At 35.7% G+C, this 23,436-nt stretch overlaps 1 protein-coding gene across 1 annotated transcript in view; it reads right to left on the bottom strand.

The window, feature by feature from the left end:
• Positions 1 to 23,436, bottom strand: part of TMEM30A (transmembrane protein 30A) — a 36,054-nt gene continuing 12,618 nt past the window's right edge. Inside the window, exons 2-7 of the mRNA XM_055330705.1 lie at positions 13,283 to 13,390; positions 10,820 to 10,927; positions 8,203 to 8,290; positions 6,195 to 6,338; positions 5,348 to 5,554; positions 1 to 2,682 (exon numbers count right to left, since the gene is read on the bottom strand). Of these exons, the coding sequence (XP_055186680.1) occupies positions 2,489 to 2,682; positions 5,348 to 5,554; positions 6,195 to 6,338; positions 8,203 to 8,290; positions 10,820 to 10,927; positions 13,283 to 13,390 (849 nt within the window). The 3' untranslated portion in view covers positions 1 to 2,488. The remainder of the gene's footprint in view (positions 2,683 to 5,347; positions 5,555 to 6,194; positions 6,339 to 8,202; positions 8,291 to 10,819; positions 10,928 to 13,282; positions 13,391 to 23,436) is intronic.

Here is a 23,436-nt window from a genome sequence, read left to right on the forward strand (position 1 = left end):
TTAATTTTGTTCATTTTTATTAATACAGAACATACTAACAGAACATTATCTTTGAATATAATCAGTGTTACAAATAAACTGTTACTAACCAATAAACAAAAAATATTCACTTGACTCTCCTCTTGGTTGAGTAATTCTCCATTAGTACAGTTATTTTTCCCATTTTACTTTTAACTGCCTTATGATTTTAATGAAATTTCTTAGCTTTTACTTAGTAAATAATTCCTTCAATTGGAAAACTTCATATATCAAAATACTTCCTGTAAGTCAATGCATTCTTCAATGCCTTCTACTTTAACCTAAATGCAATAAAACACAATATGATTCTCTGAAAGTTGAATATGACATCTTCCAAAAGATAAGCATAAAACCCCTAAGAAACAAATGCCCCCCCCCTCCATGCTTCAAAGGCCTTATGAATGTTCCACATTCTTCATAATTAGTAACAGGAATCCCTCAGAGCTCAAATGGCAGGGAACTGGAAGGAAATTGGGCCATCAATGAACTTGTAAGATAGATAAAACTCCAAATACATTTTAAGATTCTGTCTTCACCACAGATGAGAAAGTGCTGGTAAGATCTTCAACTTTTCTTTAGCGGCACCTTTGGTCCCCTAATTAGAAAAAGAGATGCAGGATGGCAGTCCTTCTTAACATAAACTCCATCTGGGAAGACTGGCAAAAACCTTTGCCTCTAATGACATATCTCAGAAAATAAAATGCTATATGCAGGAGGGTCAAATATCAGAATAAATGACATTCTGAAGGACTAACAAAACAAAGGATATTTTTAGACAAAGAATACTCTATGCACTCAGAAATTTCAGAATAATCATACAGTAAGTACCTCATGCAATAATACTCTACCAGTTAAAAGTCATTATGAACTACAAGTTCTTTTAACTGAATTTCATGTTATACAAAACTTATGAAGCATGGCACATTTCTATTAATCATTACATTATTTTTTGTTTTTTTTTTAAAAAAACATATATTAATCAAAATTGATACATTACCCAGACCTTTTGATTTAAAATATAACTGAAGGAAATCATTACAAACTGAATAAACAGCCATTCTTCTTTACAAACATACGAGTCACTTTAGTTAAAAAAAAAAAAAGCAATTTCAATACAATTAAGTCATCTCTGATTAAGACATACATTTTCATGCATGTGAAAAAATAGGTTTACATTCAAAATAAGTTCCATAGCAAACAAATTACAGCATTTATTCAATAAGGAATATTAAAATAATTCCAGTTAATAGAAAATAAAATAACTTCAACCATATATATTATAATTTATCATGTGCGTACTGTAAAATCTCCAGAATTTAATTAGAAAATTTAAAGAATTTATTTTTAAAGTATGTTTTAGGAAAAAACAACCAAAATAATTGGTACCTTAACAAAAGAGAATGTGCATACACATCCACATTTGACCTATATACAAAAATTGAATGAAATATAGAAGAAATGAAGGTTACTATTTTCTAAAATTTCTGCAATATAACATTAGTACTTAAAACTTACCTGCAAAATAAAAACAGCTTGAGGTATTTCCAATGCTGAAGCAAATTTCTGAATGCTAAATACCACAAGAATGAAAACAGTCTCCTTTCAACATTTATATCTGGTTTATAGTTGAGGCAGAAGATGAAGGTCTGCCAAGGAGTTTTCCCATCTCACCTATATTTCCAAATCCCTTAGGAAGTGTAAGCTTCAAGGGAAATGATTACATGTGAAAACATATCAAGTGAGTTGGGGTTCCTGACTGCAACATCTCAACCAAATGGAAAAAGAATTTTAAATTTTCCCACCTGAGGCCCATCTGACCTCTTCAGACATGACCATTAATTACTATGCTAGACAAGGTAAGCATTTTCTTGTCCTTTGAAAATAAAGCTAAACTTGACAAAGAACTGTACTGAATAAATTGAATACATGAACCACCTCCACAAAGATGGTACTTTAAGCCTTTACACACGACACATGAAAATGATGAAGTGTTTTATTTAAATTTGGTCTTTCTTCATCGTTTTGTAACTCTGAATCCTGCAAGGTTAGCAAGTCATTATATTCATACATCTTGTAATCCCTTTCTTCACACAATAGGCACACGTATACAGCATCATATGTCAATATAATATTATCAGCACAGCATAAACATTTAAGCAATAGATGCATTTCACATGAAAGAGGCTCTATGCATCATATGGCCTGACCCAACAAAAAGCAAACATTAGAATGCCATTTCAGAAGTTACAGTGTTGATATGATCAATATAGTTAATTTGTTTCATACCCGTCATATATTTCCATAAGACATCCATAAAGAAGAAGCAAAGGACAAAAACTGCTTTAAAAAAAAAAAAGTTATGTGCCAACTTCAAAAATGACAATACTAACCAGACATCAGCATTCGAAAGCTAAGTTGAATAGGACTGGCCTTGATGCACATGCAGTAAATTTGTTTTCAGAATATAAAATTAAATAGTAATGTCAGCAGTATTACTACTGTTTCTATATTTATGATTAATTACTAGCAGTACAACTCCCAGAAGGAAGGAGATGGATCCAATAGCGATGTAAGCAATCCCCAAAAATGGATTTTTTCCTCCCATCCATGAAATAGTGCTCAAGATCATCCGTTTTCGTCCATCAAAAGAATGTACGGGGTAATCTGAAGACTGTATAGGAAGACTTTTCTATGTCTAGGTACTTGATTTTTAAAATATAACTAAAAAATTAGGCATTTAATTGCTTATAATTCATTGGTATAATTCTATGATACACAGGCACCTTACTCAGATTTTCTGAGTCACAAAATATATAATTACCTTGAAGCACTGATTTAGCAAATTAAACGTTAGTAGTAAAAACCAATAATAGTTTACAAGCTAAAGCAACCAAATTTAAATTAAGGGTTATATGGTTTCTCAGGTACTTTTACTCTCATTACATGGAAGGGGCAAAAGGCCACAAAGAAATGCAATGTGAAACAAATATTTCAGATGAACAGCAATAAAACCCATAGAGAAAGAGGAGATCGACGGACCAGAAGAAAAAGGAAGAATGAAGAGATTGGAAGGTCTCTGTGAGCTCAAAGAGCATGAACAAAGAGTAATTATGAGAATATGAGAGGATTCTGAGCACAAGGTCAAAGGGTATGATACTGAAGTTTTAACTTGCTAATTTGGAGCAATGATAAAACTCATGGTGTGAAACAGAGTTGATGGCTGAAACAGAATAGAAGTGAAGGGTGGTCTATTGGAGACTTAATCAATGGAACATCAGTATACTGAATAAACTATTTACATGAACCAATTCTAAGATTTTGGGGAGAATTGGGGCAGAGAAGATAGAACTAAATCCCTACGTGAAAGGTTTGCAACCTTTTCCAAAGCATCTTTTGAATCAAATTTAGGCCCCATCTGTTTCTCTAGCTTCTGCAATTTTCCATCCCTACAGATGGACCCTATTATTCCAAAGGTCTCTCAAATCAATCCTAACCTGAAGCAGGAATGACTGTAGTAAGATTTCCAACTAATAAAAACACTCTGGGGGGATAAAATATCAAATTACCCATCTAGCCTTTCTCTGTATTCCAACCCCCCAAAATGGGCTTCTGTCTTAATTCTAATATCTAATATCTAGGTTCCAACCTTATTATACGTAATTTTTGTAATTACCCTTAATACTTTACAGACCCAAATTTCCGTCTTGACAATCTTTAAGAGCCTACATTCCTCCTGACAGTTTTCTTCACAATGCCTAGGATGCAAATACTCTGTCAACGAAGACAAAGTGCTGAGTACTCCAAAAAGTTTCCTTTATTATGCTCTAGGCTACAGGCTTGTCTATGTTCCTATATCTTACTAGATCTCCTGGATATTGTGACAGAGTTGCTTTCTACTTTGGTAATAGTCTTATTAGGGTCTTAGGATAATGTTCTTTCTAACAGCACCTCAACTGGGTCTGTCTGTCCAAAATTGCTCCCATGTGGGCCTAGTTTCTAAAACTTGGCTACTTTTACCCTGTCACTATCAGGTCATATTCAGTTGCATACTCAGATGCAAAATCAAGAGACTAAGGATCCAAAAAGATATTTCTCTTGAAATTAGGTCATTAATTAATGCATTATTAAACTGAAACTATACACTTATGGCTAATTTGGATTATGAAAACTCAAAACTGCAAAGATCATTAGCAAACATTTGAGAAAATTTTCATTCATGATACATGTAAGCAATGGGCTACAGATTAAAAAATATAAGGACTTTTTTTTAGAATAAAAGGTAGTGCCCAATATTTCCAGCTAAGGAAGACTTTGTATCTAGGCCAATATGGCTTGGTCTGACTACTTGAGTGAACTAGCTAGGGATGCAGCCTGTAGTAGTGGCTGATGGTAAAGTCGTGGTCTTTCAAGTCAATACCTTGATTATAAATCCCAACTCTTCTATTTATTACCTGAACAACCTTGGGAAAGTTACTTAAATGCTCTATGTGCCTGTTTATTGTCTATGACATGGAAATGATACCCATCTCATAATGCTTCAACTAAATAAAACAATGAATGGACAGTACTTAGTATAATGTTGACATACAATTAGAATGAAATAAATGATAGTTATCAGCACTTAAGAGTATACCTGAATTGTTAATGTGGAATAATATAGCTAATGATAAAATGTTTTGGTACTATGAGTGAAACCATTATATTGATGTGAACTAATATCCACTGATTTTTAATATGTAAAAATATATGTTAAAATAGCCCAGTACTACCAATGCCTATTTAGCATGAGTTATGCTCATTGGCCTTTGAATTATTATTATTATTTTTTAAGATTTTATTTATTATTCATGAGAATCACAGAGAGAGAGAGAGAGAGAGAGATTTGTGAGAGAGAGGCAGAGACACAGGCAGAGGGAGAAGCAGGCTCCATGCAGGGAGCCCGATGTGGGACTCGATCCCCAGCCTCCAGGATCACGCCCTGGGCTGAAGGTGGCACTAAACCACTGAGCCACTTGGGCTGCCCTGGCCTTTGAATTAAATTCAATTACAATCTCCACTGTAGAAATATTTAGCTTCTTAATATACCTAGCACCAACATCTTAAATAATTTTACCAAATAATATGCTTGAATCCTAGCATAAAATATATCAAAATTTAAGACTTCCAGAAGATAAAAATGGAAAGATACTTTCTCACATATACACACATTCTCTTATAAAAATGCAGAGATCAAAACTAAAACAGAGTAGCATATCATATAACTGAGATAAGGGTGAACCACACTCCTTTCAAAGTCTATGAATCTGTGCACATGGCCAAAAAAGGATACTGTATGTGATATTCAAATAATATCGTCCAGCTGGTAATGTTGGATGTAAATCACTTTTCCGCTCTATAAGACGATATAACTTACGAAAAGTAGGTAATGCTGCAGTACGCATCCAAACAATAAAATCCTCATTTATGAACCCATTATTATCTGGTTCAGAATCCAGCATGTACACTGGCTTAACCCAGTTTACTGGATTTGTTGTACCTTAAAAAAGAAGGGTAAAAGGAGGAGACAAAATATTCAATTAAGAGTTACACTTAAAATTCACACTCAAAGATACAGAATACACAATCTGAGTATTTCTCCTATTTTCAAAGGTACAAACAAATGCTAAGAAAGTCTTAAAATCTAGAGACGAATCAATTTCTCATCTAACAACAAATAACTACAAAGATTTGATGGCCATCTTCATTAAGAAAATACTAAAAGTATGCTATTGCGTATATGCCAAAAAGCAGATGATTTAATGCAAAGATATAATGGTAAAAAACATTACATTGTGAATTTAAGGAGGCACAGAATCAAACTAAATTTTAATTTATAAGTATAATAAAAAATTGGGCCTATTTAAAAGAAGGTTGGCTGCAGGTTTAAAATACAATGGCTGAAATGCTTAAGAGAAAATACTGGAAAAATTCAAAATTAAAAGTATATCTACATTTTCTTTAGAATTTCAGTACATGAGAACATATTTTGCCTAACTTAATATGAAGTTAAGAAAAGTTGCTGTTTTTGTAAAACAAAAGCATAAACATTTTTAAGATTCTAAAGATAGAAAATTTTAGGTACTTCATTAAAACTCCTAGTTTCTATCATGTTTTAAAGAAATATTAGTAAATTTTACCTTTGAATCGTTCTTCTAGACTTTGTTCTCCAGGGGGATTTCTGAATTTCACATTTTTATCAGTCCACCAAGCAATACCTTTCTTTTTCAAAGGAATAGGTGTAGGATAAGATTCATTGCCAACAAGAAACAATTCTAGTGTATCTAAACAGAAAAAAGAAGGTATTGTTAAATAGCATCTACTATATTCTATGAGAAATGAGGATCTAAATGGGAGGTATCTGCTCCCAAAAGTGGTTATAACAGAGTAGGCAGGCATATGATATACATTTGGTCTTGATTTACTTATATGTGAATTACTTATGATAACTTTGTAATCCTAGGTGGAATTCTCTTTGCTCAATATAGTTAGAGGTCACTTCTTATGTATGGCTAGCTGATATATAATAAGGTCAAATGTTTTAATATTAACCCAAATAAAATAATTTGCAGAATAAACCTGCTTCTCCTCCTTTCCTCTAAGCACATTCCTGAATAGTTTCTGGCTTATCCACCTCTCTATCTGTACGTCCAATATAGCTAATGTAGGTATTAGCTACATAGCTATAGAGCCACTGAAATTATGGCTGGTCCAAATGAGTATGTTTTGTTAAGTATATATTTCAGAAATAAAAAACTCAGTACAAAAGAACAGGATACAAAATATCTCATTCATAAATCTTATATAATGAATATCATTTATATGATAAAAAGGTAATATCTGGGGCATATTGGGTTCAATAAAATATATTATTAATTTCACTTGTTTCTATTTATTGTTTTTATTTATTTTTTTAAAACATTTTTAATTTTTTTTTCTTAAAATTTTATTTATTTATCCATAGAGGGAAAGAGAGAGGCAGAGACACAGGCAGAGAGAGAAGCAGGCTCCATGCAGGGAGCCTGACGTGGGACTTGATCCAGGGTCTCCAGGATCACACCCCAGGCTGCAGGCGGCGCTAAACCGCTGCACCACCGGGGCTGCCCTATTTATTATTTTTAATGTGACTATTTGTGAAAATTTTAACCGTCTCATACTGATAGTTTACAGTATATTAATATCAGACAGTGCTGGTCTAAATGACCAAATATATAGCTCCTTTGTATTGGGATAAATATTCAGAATTTGTGAAAAATGCAGTCTTTTATTTTATCATATATGAAATATGAAGGCTAGCACAATGTCTCTGCTTCTTTCCTCCCAGAGAGAGATTCATTCTTAAAATATAAGAATTCTCGGGGCGCCTGGGTGGCTCAGTTGGCTTGGCTAAGTATTTGACTTTGGCTCAGGTCATGATCTCAGGGTCCTGGGATCAAGCCCCATGTTGGGCTCCCCATTCAGTGGGGAGTCTGCTTGCCTCCCTCCCTTTCTCTCTGCCCCTCCCCCCTACTCATGCTCTTTCTGACTCTCTGGCTGTCTCTCAAATAAATGAATAAAATAAAAAAAAAAGTTCTCTAAAAATGTCACAAAACATTATAACATCCCATTAAATAACTAATTGATATATTTATTTTAAAACTGCTTGGGGCACCTGGGTGGCTCAGCTGGTTAAGTGTCTGACTCTTGGTTTTGGCTCAGATTATCAGACTGAGCCCAGAGTGGAGCTCTGTGCTTAGCGGGGAGTCTGCTTGAAGATTCTCTCCATCTATCCCTCCCTCTACTTGCATATGCACATGTGTGCACTCTCTTCTCAAATAAACACACCTTTTTTAAAGATTTTATTTATTTATTCATGAGAGATACACAGAGGCAGAAACATAGGCAGAGGAAGAAGCAGGCTCCTTGCAGGGAGCCCAACTGGGACTCAATCCCTGGACTCTGGGATCACAACCTGAGCCAAAAGCAGATGCTCAACCACTGAGCCACCCCGGCATCCCCAATAAATCTTTAAAAATAAAATAAATAAAGTTGCTCAATTTCTCAATTTCATTCATGTTTACTAGACATCAAATTAGAATCAATAAATTATACAAATTTTCCTATTTATGTGATTATAATCCATGTTTTTGTTTAGTATCTATATCATACCATTAAACATGCTGTTGGCAATAGCTCCACAAGGAGCAATTGGTTTGTCTTCATTTCTTCGATAAGGCTCACATTCCTTACTGGGATTCTGATATTTAGAAGGAAAAGAAGAGACAAATTATTATATGAGCCTCTGGGATAACTACAAGCCAGCCATAATCACTGATTAAAAACTGATTAAAAATTCAATCCCCACATGTACCTCACTTACAAAGCATATAGATTAAGTCTGTATCGCAAAGACTATGAATAACAACACATTTAAATACTCAAATTATTTAATGTTACTGTATTACCTTTTTATGTAATCCTTCCTTGCAAATATTTTGTCATATAGGCATATATCAAATTGACTGTTTTATTTTCATATCAACACACAAAAATCATACCACAAAGAGTTTTCTACCCAAGAAAAATTAAGCATTCTATTGTCAATCCAGTTGTGATGTAATAAAAGGAATCTTCAACTTAAAGTAGATTGGAGGCTCTACTTCTACCGATGTACTAAGTAACTTTGATAGTAGATTGTGAAGGACCTTACACACAATGTTTTAAGTAATTTGGACTTAAATCTGTCCATTCTTAAAATCTTTAAAATTTCTGAAAGCCACCTGGTCTTAAAATCATCTATTTTGATCTAGCTCAGAGATCAATAAATGACAGACTACAGGCCAAATCCAGCCCACCACCTGTTTTTATAAATAAAATTTTATTGGAACATAGTTACACTACACCCACTCATAAGTACTGTCTATGGGCTACTTTCATTCTACAGTGGTAGAGGGGAATAGCTGTGTCAGAGACCATATGACCTGCAAAACTGAAGATATTTCCTGTCTAGCCTCTATGGAAACAAAATAATCAATTCCTAGTTTAGGCTAAAAGCTCTACCTATAGCCTGTAAGAAAAGAATCAATCTCTGCTTCTTTTGCCTTTAGCAAAGAGAGGATATATCTAAATAAAAGAATTGTAAATCAACCACCATTTTCCAGGTCTCTGAACATACTGCATCTATAATCCCAATAAACAAGTTGATAAAGGTCTAAGAATTCTATGTGTCTCACAGGACAGCACCTTCTCTGGATTTGAGTCCCCACCTGAACTGCAAAATACTGCAGATCTAACCAGATTAAATAGACTCATTAATTTCCTAAGATTCCCAAACATTAGGAACTAGCAATAAAATAAGTAGGGACAGCCTAGAGCAGATACATGCTTACCAGGAGCATTCTGGTCACAATATAGTCTTAAATGGCATTATAAGAGATTCATTGTTTCTAAGAAATTCTAAATAGCTCCGACTCTGAAGGTTTGTGGCACTGGCAGCAGTAACATAAAAGACCGTCAACCACTACTATGAAAAGCTGAATAGTCAGGAAACTAAGATCCTCTATCCCAAATCCAGCTGGGCATCAGAAGGGGAGCTTGTTTAAAATAGGTATTTTAGAGCTCCATCCCTGCAGACAGACATGAATTTTTTACACTTAGAAGTCTGGAATCTGGGCAGCCCCGGTGGCACAGCGGTTTAGCGCCGCCTGCAGCCTGGGATGTGGTCCTGGAGACCCGGGATTAAGTCCTGCATCTGGCTTCCTGCATGGAGCCTGCTTCTCCCTCTGCCTGTGTCTCTGCCTCTCTCTCTCTCTCTGAATGAATGAATGAATGAATGAATAAATAAATAAATCTTAAAAAAAAAAAGAAGTCTGGAATCTGTATTTTCAAAAAGTTCTTCAAACAATTTTTCAGTAACCAATCCTTTGAACTTTATACTTAGGCTTCCCACAAGTTTAAAAACAGACAGCATGTTCAATTCTAAAACACCACCTCAGAAATTAAAAGTAGTTTATTTACATATTCCTACCTGGTATAATAATGAACAAATCCAAACAGACCAATTATATATCCAGGATGCTAGACTCATCAAAATCCGATTACAGATTAATAAAGCAAAAATCTAATGGCACTATAAGAAAGAAGCAGATAGTAGGGCACCTGGGTGGTTCAGTTGGTTAAACATCTGCCTTCGGCTCAGGTTGTGATCTCAGGGTGCTGAGATAGAGCCCTGAGTTGGGGCCCCTACTCAGTAAGGAGTCTGCTTTTCCCTCTGCCCCTCTCCCCTGCTGATGCTCTCTCTTCTCTCTCAAAGAAATAAATAAAATCTTTAAAAAAAAAAAAGCAGGTAGTAATAGTAATGTATCCTCTGACTGGAAGAAATCATTCATCTGTGTGAATTCCAGGGGGGGGAATTTAACCAAAAATCCTCATTAAATAAACTATAAATGACAAGTAACACTTTAATTTCATTCTAACATTATTAAATTTAACATTCCTTTTTGTCTATTTTTTAAGATTTTATTTGTTTGAGAGAAGAGAGAGAGAGAGAGAGAGAGAGAGAGGAGCACACAAGCTGGTGGGGGAGAAACAGAGGGAGAAGCAGACTCCCACTGAGCATGGAGCCCGATGCAGGGCTTGATCCCAGGATCCTGAGATCAAAAGCAACCAAAGCAGACGCTTAACTGACTGACCACCCAGGCAACCCTAAATTTAACATTTCTAACTAAACTATGACCATATATTATTTATATCTACCACATTTTCATATTCCCACCATTTTACTTACAAGTAAAGCACCCGAATCTCCATTTAGCTGACTATCATCTCGAGACTTCACATAACGACGATGGTTTTGATAGAAATTAGACAGTCCATAATACATAAACACATTGCCCTAGAGAAAGAGAAGGGAAACAATTTTCATATGAAACTATGAAGTATGAACTTGTTTTATGCATACACAAAAGCTATGTTATTTGGACTATACTAGTTTAGAACTTAACTTAAAACAAATACTGGAGTGAATCCTACCAATCCTTAACAATCTCAAACAGTACAAATTGCAAATAACATTTAAGAAAGTATGTTACAAAAATCTAAGAATAAACTTAGAAAATATCCTTAAAAAACTTTAAAGAAGTACCATCTTCATGAAAAAAAAAAAAACCCTCGAAGTATCTATCAACCTAAAAACTTTAAAGAAGTACTATCTTCATGAAAAAAAAAAAACCCTCAAGGTATCTATTACCCTATTTTGATCTACTTTCAACTTCAAATGTTCTCCATTCAGATTGGTCTCCACCCAGTCAATTTTTCAATAGGATAATAGTCAAATTTTCATTTATTGCCCAAGTAAATTCTGAACTTGAATTGAGACAATAAATTTCTCAACAGATACTATATTAGTAGTTAATGAGTTAATAATTAGTAAAGTAAGATGAGTCAATATAGAACAATTAAGAAAAATATTTTAACATAGTTGAAGGAGCCAATTTGGAATAACTTGGGAAAGAAGAGTAACCTATATACATTATAATTATTTAGAAGACACCACAAACCCATCTTGTATGACTTAGAGTTTAAGAGGTAGCAAAAAACATTAATCTATCTTCTCCTTTCTGGTAGCTACCTCTATAGTCTACAATCATCAATAACTCAATAAAAAAAATTCAGTAACATTTTAAGTAGGATTTATTTAATTTGGTATTTTCACATACACAATTATTTATTCAAAATTTGATTTTCGGGGACGCCTGGGCGGCTCAGTGGTTGAGCATCTGCCTTTGGCTCAAGCCAAGATTCTAGGATCCAGGATCAAGTCCCGCATTGGGCTCCCTGCAGGAGCCTGATTCTCCCTCTGCCTATGTCTCTGCCTCTCTCTCTCTGTATCTCTCATGAGTAAATAAATAAATCTTTAAAATAAATAAATAAATAAATAAAATTTGATTTTCAAATGTCAAACTATGCAAACCTTCCTATTCCATATAAAGAAAATGTTTATATAAAAACTAGTTTTGGTATCAAGATATCACAGAAACAAAGAATATGCTAAAAAAAGAATATCATCTCAATTAAGAAGCAGTACAGTAAATTTAACTTATAAACTTTAAAAGAAATCCCTTCAATAAATAGAGACAAAAAAACTCTGAAAGGGCTATTAGTCTAATCCAAAGTTTGGTCTTGTGAAGGAACACAGAGCCCACAAAAGAATACGCCTTTCAGGAAGAGAAGTTCTGAAATAGGTGTTTTTGGATGGAGAATGAAACTACTGAAGCTTCTAATCATTACAAGTCTGTTTTATCTCAATTCTGCCTGCTTTTACAAAAGCAGAACTTAATGCATCTACCTTTACAGTTTTCTTCCTCACCTTGAAAAAGAATGACATTTTTAATGATTTTTTAAATTTATGTGTTATTTCTGCTGAAACAAAGTAAAATAATTAAATCCTGTCTTCTCCCAAAGTTATATTCATGTTTTTTACCATATTATTCTTTCATCTCAGTACAAGAGCATCTACAACCACTAGATGGCAAACACCTACCAGGGACTACAAAAGCCATAGGGCCTTTAAGAAAATTTTAAGTGTAGAAAAATCTAAGAAGTTCACAAGTATAAAGTAGTTTTGTTTCCTGAAGAATAAAACAATTTTTTAAGCTCAATTATTAGGTAAAGGAAAGCACAAATTGGTCTTGTCATGCCTATTCTGAATCTTTATGTCCTTTAGGAGCTGCTCAATTTCCAGTGACAGCTAAGGATGAATGCAAAAAGACACACAGACAACACACACACACACACACACACACACAGAGTGTTCTAATGCTTATCAAGACATAAAAGATTAATAAGTTTTCACTACATGTTTGCATTTACGGTAATTTATATCTGATAGAAAAATAATACAATTAAATAATAAATGACCTAGTAAATTTTCTAAAGTAAACTTACTTTAGTATTAAAAGTAGGCAAAACTATTTGACATAAATATGATACAACATTGATTTGCACAGTAATAAAATTTTCCAGTGAAAAGATAAAACATTTTAGCTTACAAAATACTAAACTATTAAAATAAATAGATGTATTTAATTACCAGACAGCATAATGCAAAGGCCAAAACAATCTTCTTCAGAAGGATATGGACTTCAATAAATTAAAGTGACTTCTCTACAAAAATGAAATAACTAGAAAAAAATTGTAATAAAATATCAGTATTTTTTAAAGCAGGGCTTATCACATTAGGAATACAAACCTCAAATGACTGTTCCAGTGTGAAGTTAATGGTACAAATACAAGGTGTCACATTTGGAGACAAACATTTATTGCAGGGACTGGAAGGGTCTGTTCCGGTATAATCAATCTGTAAGAGAAAAATGTAATAAGCACTTCCTTGGAGAAAGTGATACAATACACTGTGAAATAACTTGCAATTTAAAGAAAAAAATGAGTCCAATGAAGCAACCCATAGCCCAGAAAAAAAAAGTTGTTTTTAAGGTAATCTGTTTTGACAATGTAAGGTAATAAAAACTGAAAAGGAGCCCTATGCTATTCTACTGGCTCATCTTTCCAAGTAAATTCCTCTTTCCTTTTTACCAAGAGAAATATATTTATACATAAAATCAGGTATAAAATTCTTAACTGCATGATGTATAAAGATTTAAAGAGCTATATCAAGTCTAAACAATTAAAATACCAACTTGATTCAGAGATCAGTAAATCAGTTATTGCTCTGAAATCTTCCAACCTTTAATACCTTTCAGTCACCTCAGCTTTCCATGGTACATTCTGAAATTAAAAACAAACAAAAAACTAGTAGGTATCTCAAGAGCCACCATTTTCTTAAAAACTTGGTGTTACAAAATAAAGAATCTTTCTTGTCTTTGTCCTGATTTCCTGGCAGAGAGCTTCTTAAACTCTGGAATTTCCCCAATGACAAGAGTGTATTTGTTTTTGATAAGCCCCTTGATTCATACACTAGAGTTTTCGCTAAAGAGAATGCCCAGGATGGGGCTGGTCACCAGAAAGACTATATGTCACTAAGGCCTTTAGCCCAGCCCAAGGCTCTGGGAAGAGGGAAAAGGCTGGAAATTTAGGTCAAACATATGGGCCAATATTTCAATCATACCTACGTCAAGAAATGTCAATAAAAACTCTGGAAACAAAAGCACAAGGGTGCTTCCTGGGTGGTTGACCCACTGATGTGCCAGGAAGGTGATGTGCCCTGATTCTACAGGGAGAAGGCACAAAGTTCTATGATCAGGACCCTTCCAGATCTCTATGTGTATCTTCATTTAGCTAGTCCAAATTTATGTTGCTTACAATAAAATTGTAAGCACTAAGCACTTTCTTGAGTCATTCTAGCAAATTATTGAAACTGAGAAGGATCACAAGAATCTCAGATATATAGCCAATTGGTCAGAAGTGCAGATGACCTGGAGACCTCTAAACTTGCAACTGGGATCGGACAGGCAATCTTGATTGTGTGTGGAGGGAAGGGAAGGGGCTTTAGGAAAACCCCGGATTTAGAGCTAGTTGACCAGAAGTGTGGGTAGCCTGGGGACCTAATTTGCAGCTGGTGTCTAAAGTGGTGGCAGTCTTGTTGGGAACCATGTCTTTATGGCTGTAGAGTCTGATGCTATTTCAGGGTGATCAGTGTTAGAACTGAATTGCAGTACACCAGCTGGCATCAGAAGACCTGGCCTGAAAGCTAATATGAGAGCCTTTATTTTCCATTATAAGAACTTTTTAAAATAAATTTTATTTTTTAGAGCAGTTTTAGGCTCACAACAAAATTGAGTGGAAAAGTACAGAGTTCCCATATACTTCCTGCCCCCCTACATATACAATCTTACCAATTATCAGTATCTCCCCCCTAAGTGGTAGATTTGTTACAACTGATGATCCTACCTGACACTTGAGCATCCAAAGGCCAGAGGTTACAATACGATTCACTCCTGATGTTGTACATTCCATCATTGTATTATACAGGAATTATTTCATTATCTTAAAAGTCCTCTGTACTCTACCTATTCATCCCTCTCTCCCCTAACCACTGGCAACCACTGATCTTTTTACTTTTTCCACAGTTCTGCCTTTGCCAGAATGTTGTATAATTGGAATCACACAGCATGTAACCTTTTCAGATTGGCCTCTTTCACTTAATAATATGCATTTAAGGTTACTCCATGTCTTTTCATGGATGGATAGCACATTTCTTTTTAGCGTTGAACATTATTCCATTTTCTGGATGCAACACAGATTATTTATCCATTCACGTACTAAAGCACATCTTGGTTGCTTCCAAGCTTGGGCAATTATGAGTAAAACTATAAACATCCATGTGCAGGTTTTGTGTGAACCTAAGTTTTCAGCCCATTTGAGTAAATTACAAGGAGCAAGAATGCTGGATTGTATGGTAAGAGGCTACCAAGCTATCTGTACTATTTTGCATTCTCTCCAGCTGTGAATGAGTCCCTGTTGCTCCACATCCTCACCAGCAGGTGCTTCTATTAGTTTTTTGGATTTTCTCCATTCTAATAGGTGTACAGTAGTATCTCATTTTAATTTACAATTCCCTAATGATTTATGTTAAACATCTTTCACATACTACTTGCCATCTGCGTATTAGGGACTAAATGTATCCTCCCAAAACTCAGTGTTGAAGCATTAATTTTCAACGTGACTATATTTGAAGGTAGGGCCATTGAAGGTAATTAGGTTTAGATGAGGTCATGAAGGTAGTAGCGTCCCCATGATGGGATTAGTGTCCTTATGAGCAGAAACCAGAGCTCTCTCAACCTGTCAAGAGCTCTGTCTCAACCCAAGAGAACAAAGTGAGAAGGCGGCATTTGCAAGTCCAAAATTGGGTCCTCACCAGGAACTGAATCTACCAGCCTCTTGATCTTAGACTATCCAGACTCCAAAACCATGAGAAATAAATGCCTGTTGTTTAAACCACTCAGTCTGTGTTTTTTGTTCTGGGTTTTGTTTTATTTTGTTTTGTAGCAGGCCGAGCTAAAACAGAGTTTGGTACTGAAAAGTGGGGTGCTGCTGTAACAAATACCTATGAAGATAGAAGTAGCTTTGGAACTGTGGAAGGGGTAGAGGCTGGAAGAGATAGGAGATAAATGCTAAAAATAATAGACATTAAGGGTAATTTTGGTGAGACCTCAGAAAGAACTGTGAAGAGCTAGAAAGTTACCATCCTCTTAGAGAATGCATAAATAATCATTAACAGAATACTGGTAGAAATAATAGATGGTAAAGGCCATTCTGATGAGGTCTTAGGCAGAAATGAGGAACATTTTATTTGGCAATGGAAAAAAAAGTGATCCTTTTATGAAGTAAGTGCCAAAGAACTTGGCTAAATGTGTTCTGGCATTTATAGAAGGATGTTTTGTGAGAGATATAATTGGATATTTAGTTAGATTTCAAAGCAAAGTGTTGAAGGAGTGGCCTGGTTCCACCTGACTGCTTATAATAAAATGCAAGGGAGGGGATCCCTGGGTGGCGCAGCGGTTTGGCGCCTGCCTTTGGCTCAGGGCGCGATCCTGGAGACCCGGGATCGAATCCCATATCGGGCTCCCGGTGCATGGAGCCTGCTTCTCCCTCTGCCTATGTCTCTGCCTCTCTCTCTCTCTCTCTGTGACTATCATAAATAAATAAATTTAAAAAAAATAAAATGCTAGGGAAAATGAATAAAAACAGAAATAATATTAAGCAAAAAGGGACCAAAACTTAAAAGATTTGGGAAACTCAAGTCTATCCATACTGCAAAAAATGAGAAATCTTGCACTAAAGAGATTACTAAGGGTGTGGCTGAACAACCATGAGATAAAGAGATTAGTAGGGGTGTGAACCATGCACCTAATAAACAGCCATCCCAGCAGAAATGTTGCCAGTCTAAACTAAAGAGGGAAGAGTTAGGACAAACTGAAGAGGGCTGTGGGACTTCTTAGATCCTACTGACCCATAGAGCAAATTCGCTGCAAATATGTGCTATTCTTCAAGACAAGGGAAGAACCACCCTAAAGATGTTTCAGAGGCCATCAGGGTTATGTCCTCAGTTCAAAGATGAGGAAGGGCTCAACAGACCAGATGGCAGCAGCCAAGAAAGAGCCTTGGGGCAAGGCTGTCAGTCCAGTGGGTCCTGAAAGGCAGAGGAGCATCAAACCAAATAGAGTACACTTTTATGTTCTCCATCAAAGCTTATTTGTTTACTAATGAAACTTTGTTTAGAGAAAATTTTTATTCACTGCAAGTATCTAGAAGTTAGGCACATAACTAAAACAAGCTAAAAAACACAGGTCTGCTAAATGAAGAGAAGCAAAGCATATATAATTTATCACTAGACCTACTGGGCCACAACTTTCCACTCAGGGCCTTATCCCACTTAAAAGCCAAGTTTTACAATTCTGAAGAGATGAAAGACCATTTAGAAGATAGAACTAATTTTAAAATCTATATTAAACTGTATTAAAATTTTTTTCAATTTTTATTTAAAAAAAAATCTCTGCACATTTTCTCTAAGACTAATTTAAGGGACACCTGGGTGGCTCAGTGGGTTAAGTCTGCCTTCAGCTCAGAATCCCGCATTGGGCTCAGGGCTCAGGTGAGAACCCTGCTTCTCCCTCTCCCCTTGCTCTTCCCCCTGCTCATACTCTCTCTCTCTCTGTCAAATAAATAAATAAAATCTAAAAAAAAAAAAAAAAAGACTAATTTAAAGATAAAAAATAACAGTTGCCAGCTGTGCCTATTACCATATTGTATGCCTCTGAACAAAATCCTCTCGAATCACACTCTTTCAAATTAGTTTCTAGGGCAAAGCAGGAAACAAAGATCATTAATTGTGATTAAGCAAGGATATATATTTATTTGAACAAAAATAATTAATATGATGGAATGTAAAATCTAATAAATTATACTACAGTATATTAAAACTGAAAATTGGGATCCCTGGGTGGCGCAGCGGTTTAGCGCCTGCCTTTGGCCCAGGGCGCGATCCTGGAGATCCGGGATCGAATCCCACGTCGGGCTCCCGGTGCATGGAGCCTGCTTCTCCCTCTGCCTATGTCTCTGCCTCTCTCTCTCTCTCTGTGTGACTATCATAAAAAATAAAAATAAAAAATAAAAAAATAATGTTTTAAAAAAAAAAAATAAATAAAACTGAAAATTTTGGGCAGCCTGGGTGGCTCAGCGGTTTAGCGTCTGCCTTCAGCCCAGGGCATAATCCTGGAGTTCCGAGATCGAGTTCTGCGTTGGGCTCCCGGCATGGAGCCTGTTTCTCCCTCTGCCTGTGTCTCTGCCTCTCTCTCTCTCTCTGTCTATCATGAATAAATACATAAAATCTTAAAAAAAAAAACTGAAAGCTTTGTTGGAGCCAAGAATAATTGCTGAATATTAAATTACACTTCAATAAAGTCAAAGGATAGCTATAACATTTTCATTACAATCTTTTGATTATAATTTTCAAAATGTACAAAAAATTGCATGTCATTCAATTTCAGGAAAATCTAAATTTAAAAAATATCATTATTATTAACATATTAAGCCTTACTACATGCAAGGCATAACATACAGTACAAAAAAAATACAAAAGCAATGATACCTGAACTGTTTACATGTTCCTTTCTATTATACCCATACTGTATTTCATCTGATCCTCACCAAAATCCTATATAGTTATCTCCACTGTACACAAAAAGAACACATTCAGATACCTGCCCACAATCACACTAATAGCAATAACTTGCACTAGGGTTAGAACCAAAAATGTCTGACTCCAAGCCCAGGTTCCATCTATTGAACTGCTTTTTTTCCCAAGAATCAGCAGTCCCCTTCACCTCTAGAAGACTACTTTATGAAAGATATCACATGAATATAAAGAAAACTACTATAAATGCTAAGTGCCAAACTCAGTGGTAAAGAGGATATAGTAAGCACAAGCTAAGCCAATACTTTCTTACTGAGAAGAAGAGAGATTTGAAATGAGCCATTAAAAATAAGAAAAAAGATGAATACAAGTGAAAAAGGAAGCATATAGAGGAGCAAGAAGGTAGAAAGCACAGGTACATTTCAGCACAATGAGCGTGAACATTTTGGATTTATGGACAGTTTTCATGTTGGAAGGAAATAAGGCTAAGGAAGGTAAAATGGAGCCATAATGATACACTGTGTTTTATTGGCTACTGTTTATTGAATGTATACCAAGTGCCAGACATAATAAGCACTTAATACACATTCTCTCATTAAAAAGTATAATAATCCTGCAAAGTTTGTTTTTGTTTTCCTTATTTTAACCTAGAAAACTGCTATTTAGGAAAGTTTAGTAATTTTCTCAAGATTACCCTGTTAGTAATTATGAGCAAGAATCTGAACCAAGCTCTGCTTTTCTCCAAAATCTGTATTCTTTTCACACTACTAGGAAAGAAAGTGGGTACGGATTGTATTGAGAGAGAAGTAACAGAGGTACAACAAGACAGCAGGGTATCCTAGAGTACTGAATAATATACTTTAAAGTATTTAAAATGCTTTTTGTAAATTAACAGGTAATATATCACTGTAGAAAAATTCCTCTCGAAAATGCTCACCAGATATATGGAGTGAAGGAAAGAAATAAACATCTGTATTTAAATTACAGCTTCTTAAAAGCTGTTGACTGAATTTTAGATTCGGTCACTCTATTTTAATCTTTTTTGAAGATTAGTTTTTAAAAAATCAAAATTCTAAACTGATAGCTACAGAACACATTTAATCCTTTATATCCTAACCCAAATTCTATGGGTCATATGAAATCTGTTGTTCATTTCTATAAATTAGAGAGTCTTAGTGTAACAATAAACAAGAATTTTACTTTTTAAGATTTTATTTATTTGATAGAGCAAGCACGAGAAGGGGATGGGGCAGGGGGAGAGGGACAGGTGGACTCTCCACTCCCCACAACAACGTGGGGCTCAGGGCTCAATCCCAGGACCCTGAGATCAGGACATTAAGCAGAAGTCAGCTGTTCAACCTACTGAATCACCCAGGCACTTCAAGGATTTTACTTTTAATTCAATCAGTGAGTTTCAAACTCACATTTGGAAGTGATAAATTAATTAGGTAATAAATAATATAAATTATCTTTATTTTTTTAAAAGATTTTATTTATTTATATATGAGAGACCAGAGAGAGAGAGAGAGAGAGAGAGAGAGAGAGGCAGAGATACAGGCAGAGGGAGAAGCAGGCCTCCACGCAGAGAGCCCGACATGGGACTTGATCCCGGGTCTCCAGGATCACACCCTGGGCTGAAGGCAGCGCTTAACTGCTGAGCCACCCGGGCTGCCTATATAAATTATCTTTAAAGAAGGGACGGCAATAGCAAAACTAGCTATTATTTCCCAAATATCTTCTCCATGCCAGAACTGCTCTTAACCTTTTACAGAGAGGAAATTGAGATTCAGAGGTTAAATGCCCAAACCAAACAGCTGGTATGTGGCCTTATTAGTTTCATGGGGCTGCTATAACAAGTCATCATAAACTGGGTGTCTTACAACAGGAGAAATTTAGGGGTGCCTGGGTGTCTCAGTCAGTTATGTGGCTGCCTTCAGTCAGCTCAGGTCGTGATCTCCGGTCCTGGGATGGAGCCCTGTGTCAGGCTTGCTGCTCAGTGGGGAACCTGTTCTCCCTCTCCCCCTCTGTCTGCTGCTCCCTCTGCCACCTCCCTACTGTGTTCTCTCACTCTTGGGCTCTCAAATAAATAAAAATCTTAAAAAAAAAAATTATTCCTTCACAATTCTGGAGGCTCTATAGAAGTCTGAATTTAAGGTGTCAGCAGGCCTATTCTCCCTCTGGGACTGTGGGTAGATCGCTTCCTTGCCTCCTTCTAACTTCTGGTGTGGCCATCATTCCTTCATGTTCTTTGCTTTGCAGCTGCATCACTCCACCTCTACCTCTATTGCTACATGATTTTCCCTCTGTCTCTGTCTTGACATCACCTTCCTTCTATGCATGTCTGTCTCTTACAAGGACACTAGTCATAATAGACAGAAACCAACCCAAAAGACCTCATCTTAACTTGATTACATCTTACTCTATTTCCAAATGGAGTCACATTCATAAGTACTAGGGGTAGGATTTCAACACATCTTTTTGGAGAGACAATTCAATCCATACCAGTGACAGAATCATATTTGTCCAACTTCAAAGATGCTGTTCTTTCTATGGGACTGCACTGCTGCTTCCTATGAATAGCATGCGTCATATGATAATTTAGAAATAAGAAAGTCAATTTAAAAGCCTTTATGTTTTGGGGCTCCCGGATGGCTCAACTGGCTAGGCATCCAACTCTTGATTTCAGATTAAGTCAGGATCTCAGAGTCCTGAGACTGAGCCAGGCTTCTGGCTCAGCACTCAGCAAAGAGTTTGCTTGTCCCTCTCCTGCTCCTCCCTTGTTCACTCTAATAAATTAATAAACTTTTTTTAAAAAAGCCATTATATTTTAAAATAAAATTGGTGTCAATTGTTAATATTCTGATGTTTTAAATGGTACCAAATCTTCATATTTTTCAACTAAAAGATATATTAAAATGATTTTGTTACAATAAGTAGATATCATTATGGTCAAAGGCAAGCAGCCCCAAGATGGGCCACTTTGGTATTAACATTATTTTGAGTTAAAAGCAATCAAAACCCAGCAGATTGAGGAAATGCTCTTTGCCTCCCCGTCAATTGCCTGTTTTTACCAGGAAGAGCGCTATTAACAGAGATTACTCTTTACCTAATTAACTTACCTACATAACAGGGCAACCTTTTCTAAACACCATCTTTTACTTATCTGCTAATGGTCTTTTTCTCCTTTTTATCCTCAGACCCCTACTCCTTTCCTTAGCTCATATATAAGCATCAGGTTGCCTGCCTGGGATTTTTGTGCCTGTGTGGGTTTCCACATTATCAGGTTTGATTTTTCTCCTGCTAATCTGTCTCATGTCAATTTGATTCCTAGTTCATCTAGAAGGACCTTGAAAGGTAGCAGAAATTCCTCCTCTCTGATAATATCGTCTCAGGACTATCTTTGTTTTTAGCGTATGAAATGGAATTTATAATATAAATGTTCTTTGTTTTTTTATTTTTTTAAATATAAATTTTCATACACAAAATTTTACATATGGCATTTAACCCATGTCTACAAACAAAAAAATAAGGTCCAACATAAAGTTTTATTTTAGTTTATTCCTTAAAAGTCTTACTAAGGTTATCAAGTTATAAAAATTGCCTACAATAGAACCCATGAAAGCGGTCTTGCTAATTATGCTCCAATCTATGTAACAGGTTAGATCAAAGAAAGAGATAAATTAATGAGTAAAGCAGAACTTTCTATTTTGAGGAAATACATGGTCATTCTACATAGAACACTGTTTTTGTATAGTCCAACTGATATTCAAATATTAGTGGTTTTTATCTTTGTCTCCAATGCCATTTTCTGACAATAACTTCATGTTGCCTCATATCACGTGGCATCCATTATACTGTCCTTCCTAAATCATCATTGGTCTTGTCTCCACCCCATAGTCCCATGTTTATATTCGTAGATGTTTTCACTTGATTGCATTTCTTCCTTCCTACTTGGTACTCTTACCATCTCTATTTCAAATCTATAGTGATCTTTTCAAAATTCATCTATATGTATATGATTTTTAATATTTTTTTGTTGTGCCTCTCTAAAAACTTGACTTTAAAAAAATAACAATAATGATAGTTCACTGAATCTCTTAATCTCACACCCAACTGTTGTCTTTTGAAACCTGTAAAGGTACTGAAGGAGGATTTCAACTACCTCCATTATGACCTCAGTCTATACTTTCTAATTGATTAAGTCTTTCCAGCTTATCTCTTAACTCAAGCAAAAGACCCTACCCAACCCTATCTTACTCTATGGGCAAAGCATCCCCATGATGGGAACCAAAACTACCCCCTCAAGCAAATAAGGACTGCCTGAGTCAGCAAGACCAGCAGGACTGACTTCAAAACAATGACTGACCTTCATTGCCCTCCTGCAGGTACCCATTGCCCTTTGTCCCACATTTTCCTTATATAAACCTAAAAGTATTTTCAACACTTTGGAGAGAGCCTTTGGGAAACCAGTCCACTATCTTACCCATGTTGGCCACACTAAAATAAATTCTTGTTTCACCACCACTCATCTTTCTGTCTTTGGATTTTTCAGTAGTAACTGGCTGAATGTGACCTATTTAGGACCCCTGGAGCCAGGTGCTCTTGCATCCCTGTGCCCTGGCTACAGTATCACCATTGTCCCAAGCATCCAAGCTCAAAATCCTGACATCAACTTTGGCATTAGTTCCCAAGTTCCCCTAATTCTTCCTTAGCAATATACTTAGTATCCTTGAATTTGACTCCCATTGCTTCCA

The sequence above is a fragment of the Nyctereutes procyonoides genome, unplaced genomic scaffold (genome assembly GCF_905146905.1).
Source record: "Nyctereutes procyonoides isolate TBG_1078 unplaced genomic scaffold, NYPRO_anot_genome, whole genome shotgun sequence".
Taxonomy (NCBI): domain Eukaryota; kingdom Metazoa; phylum Chordata; class Mammalia; order Carnivora; family Canidae; genus Nyctereutes; species Nyctereutes procyonoides.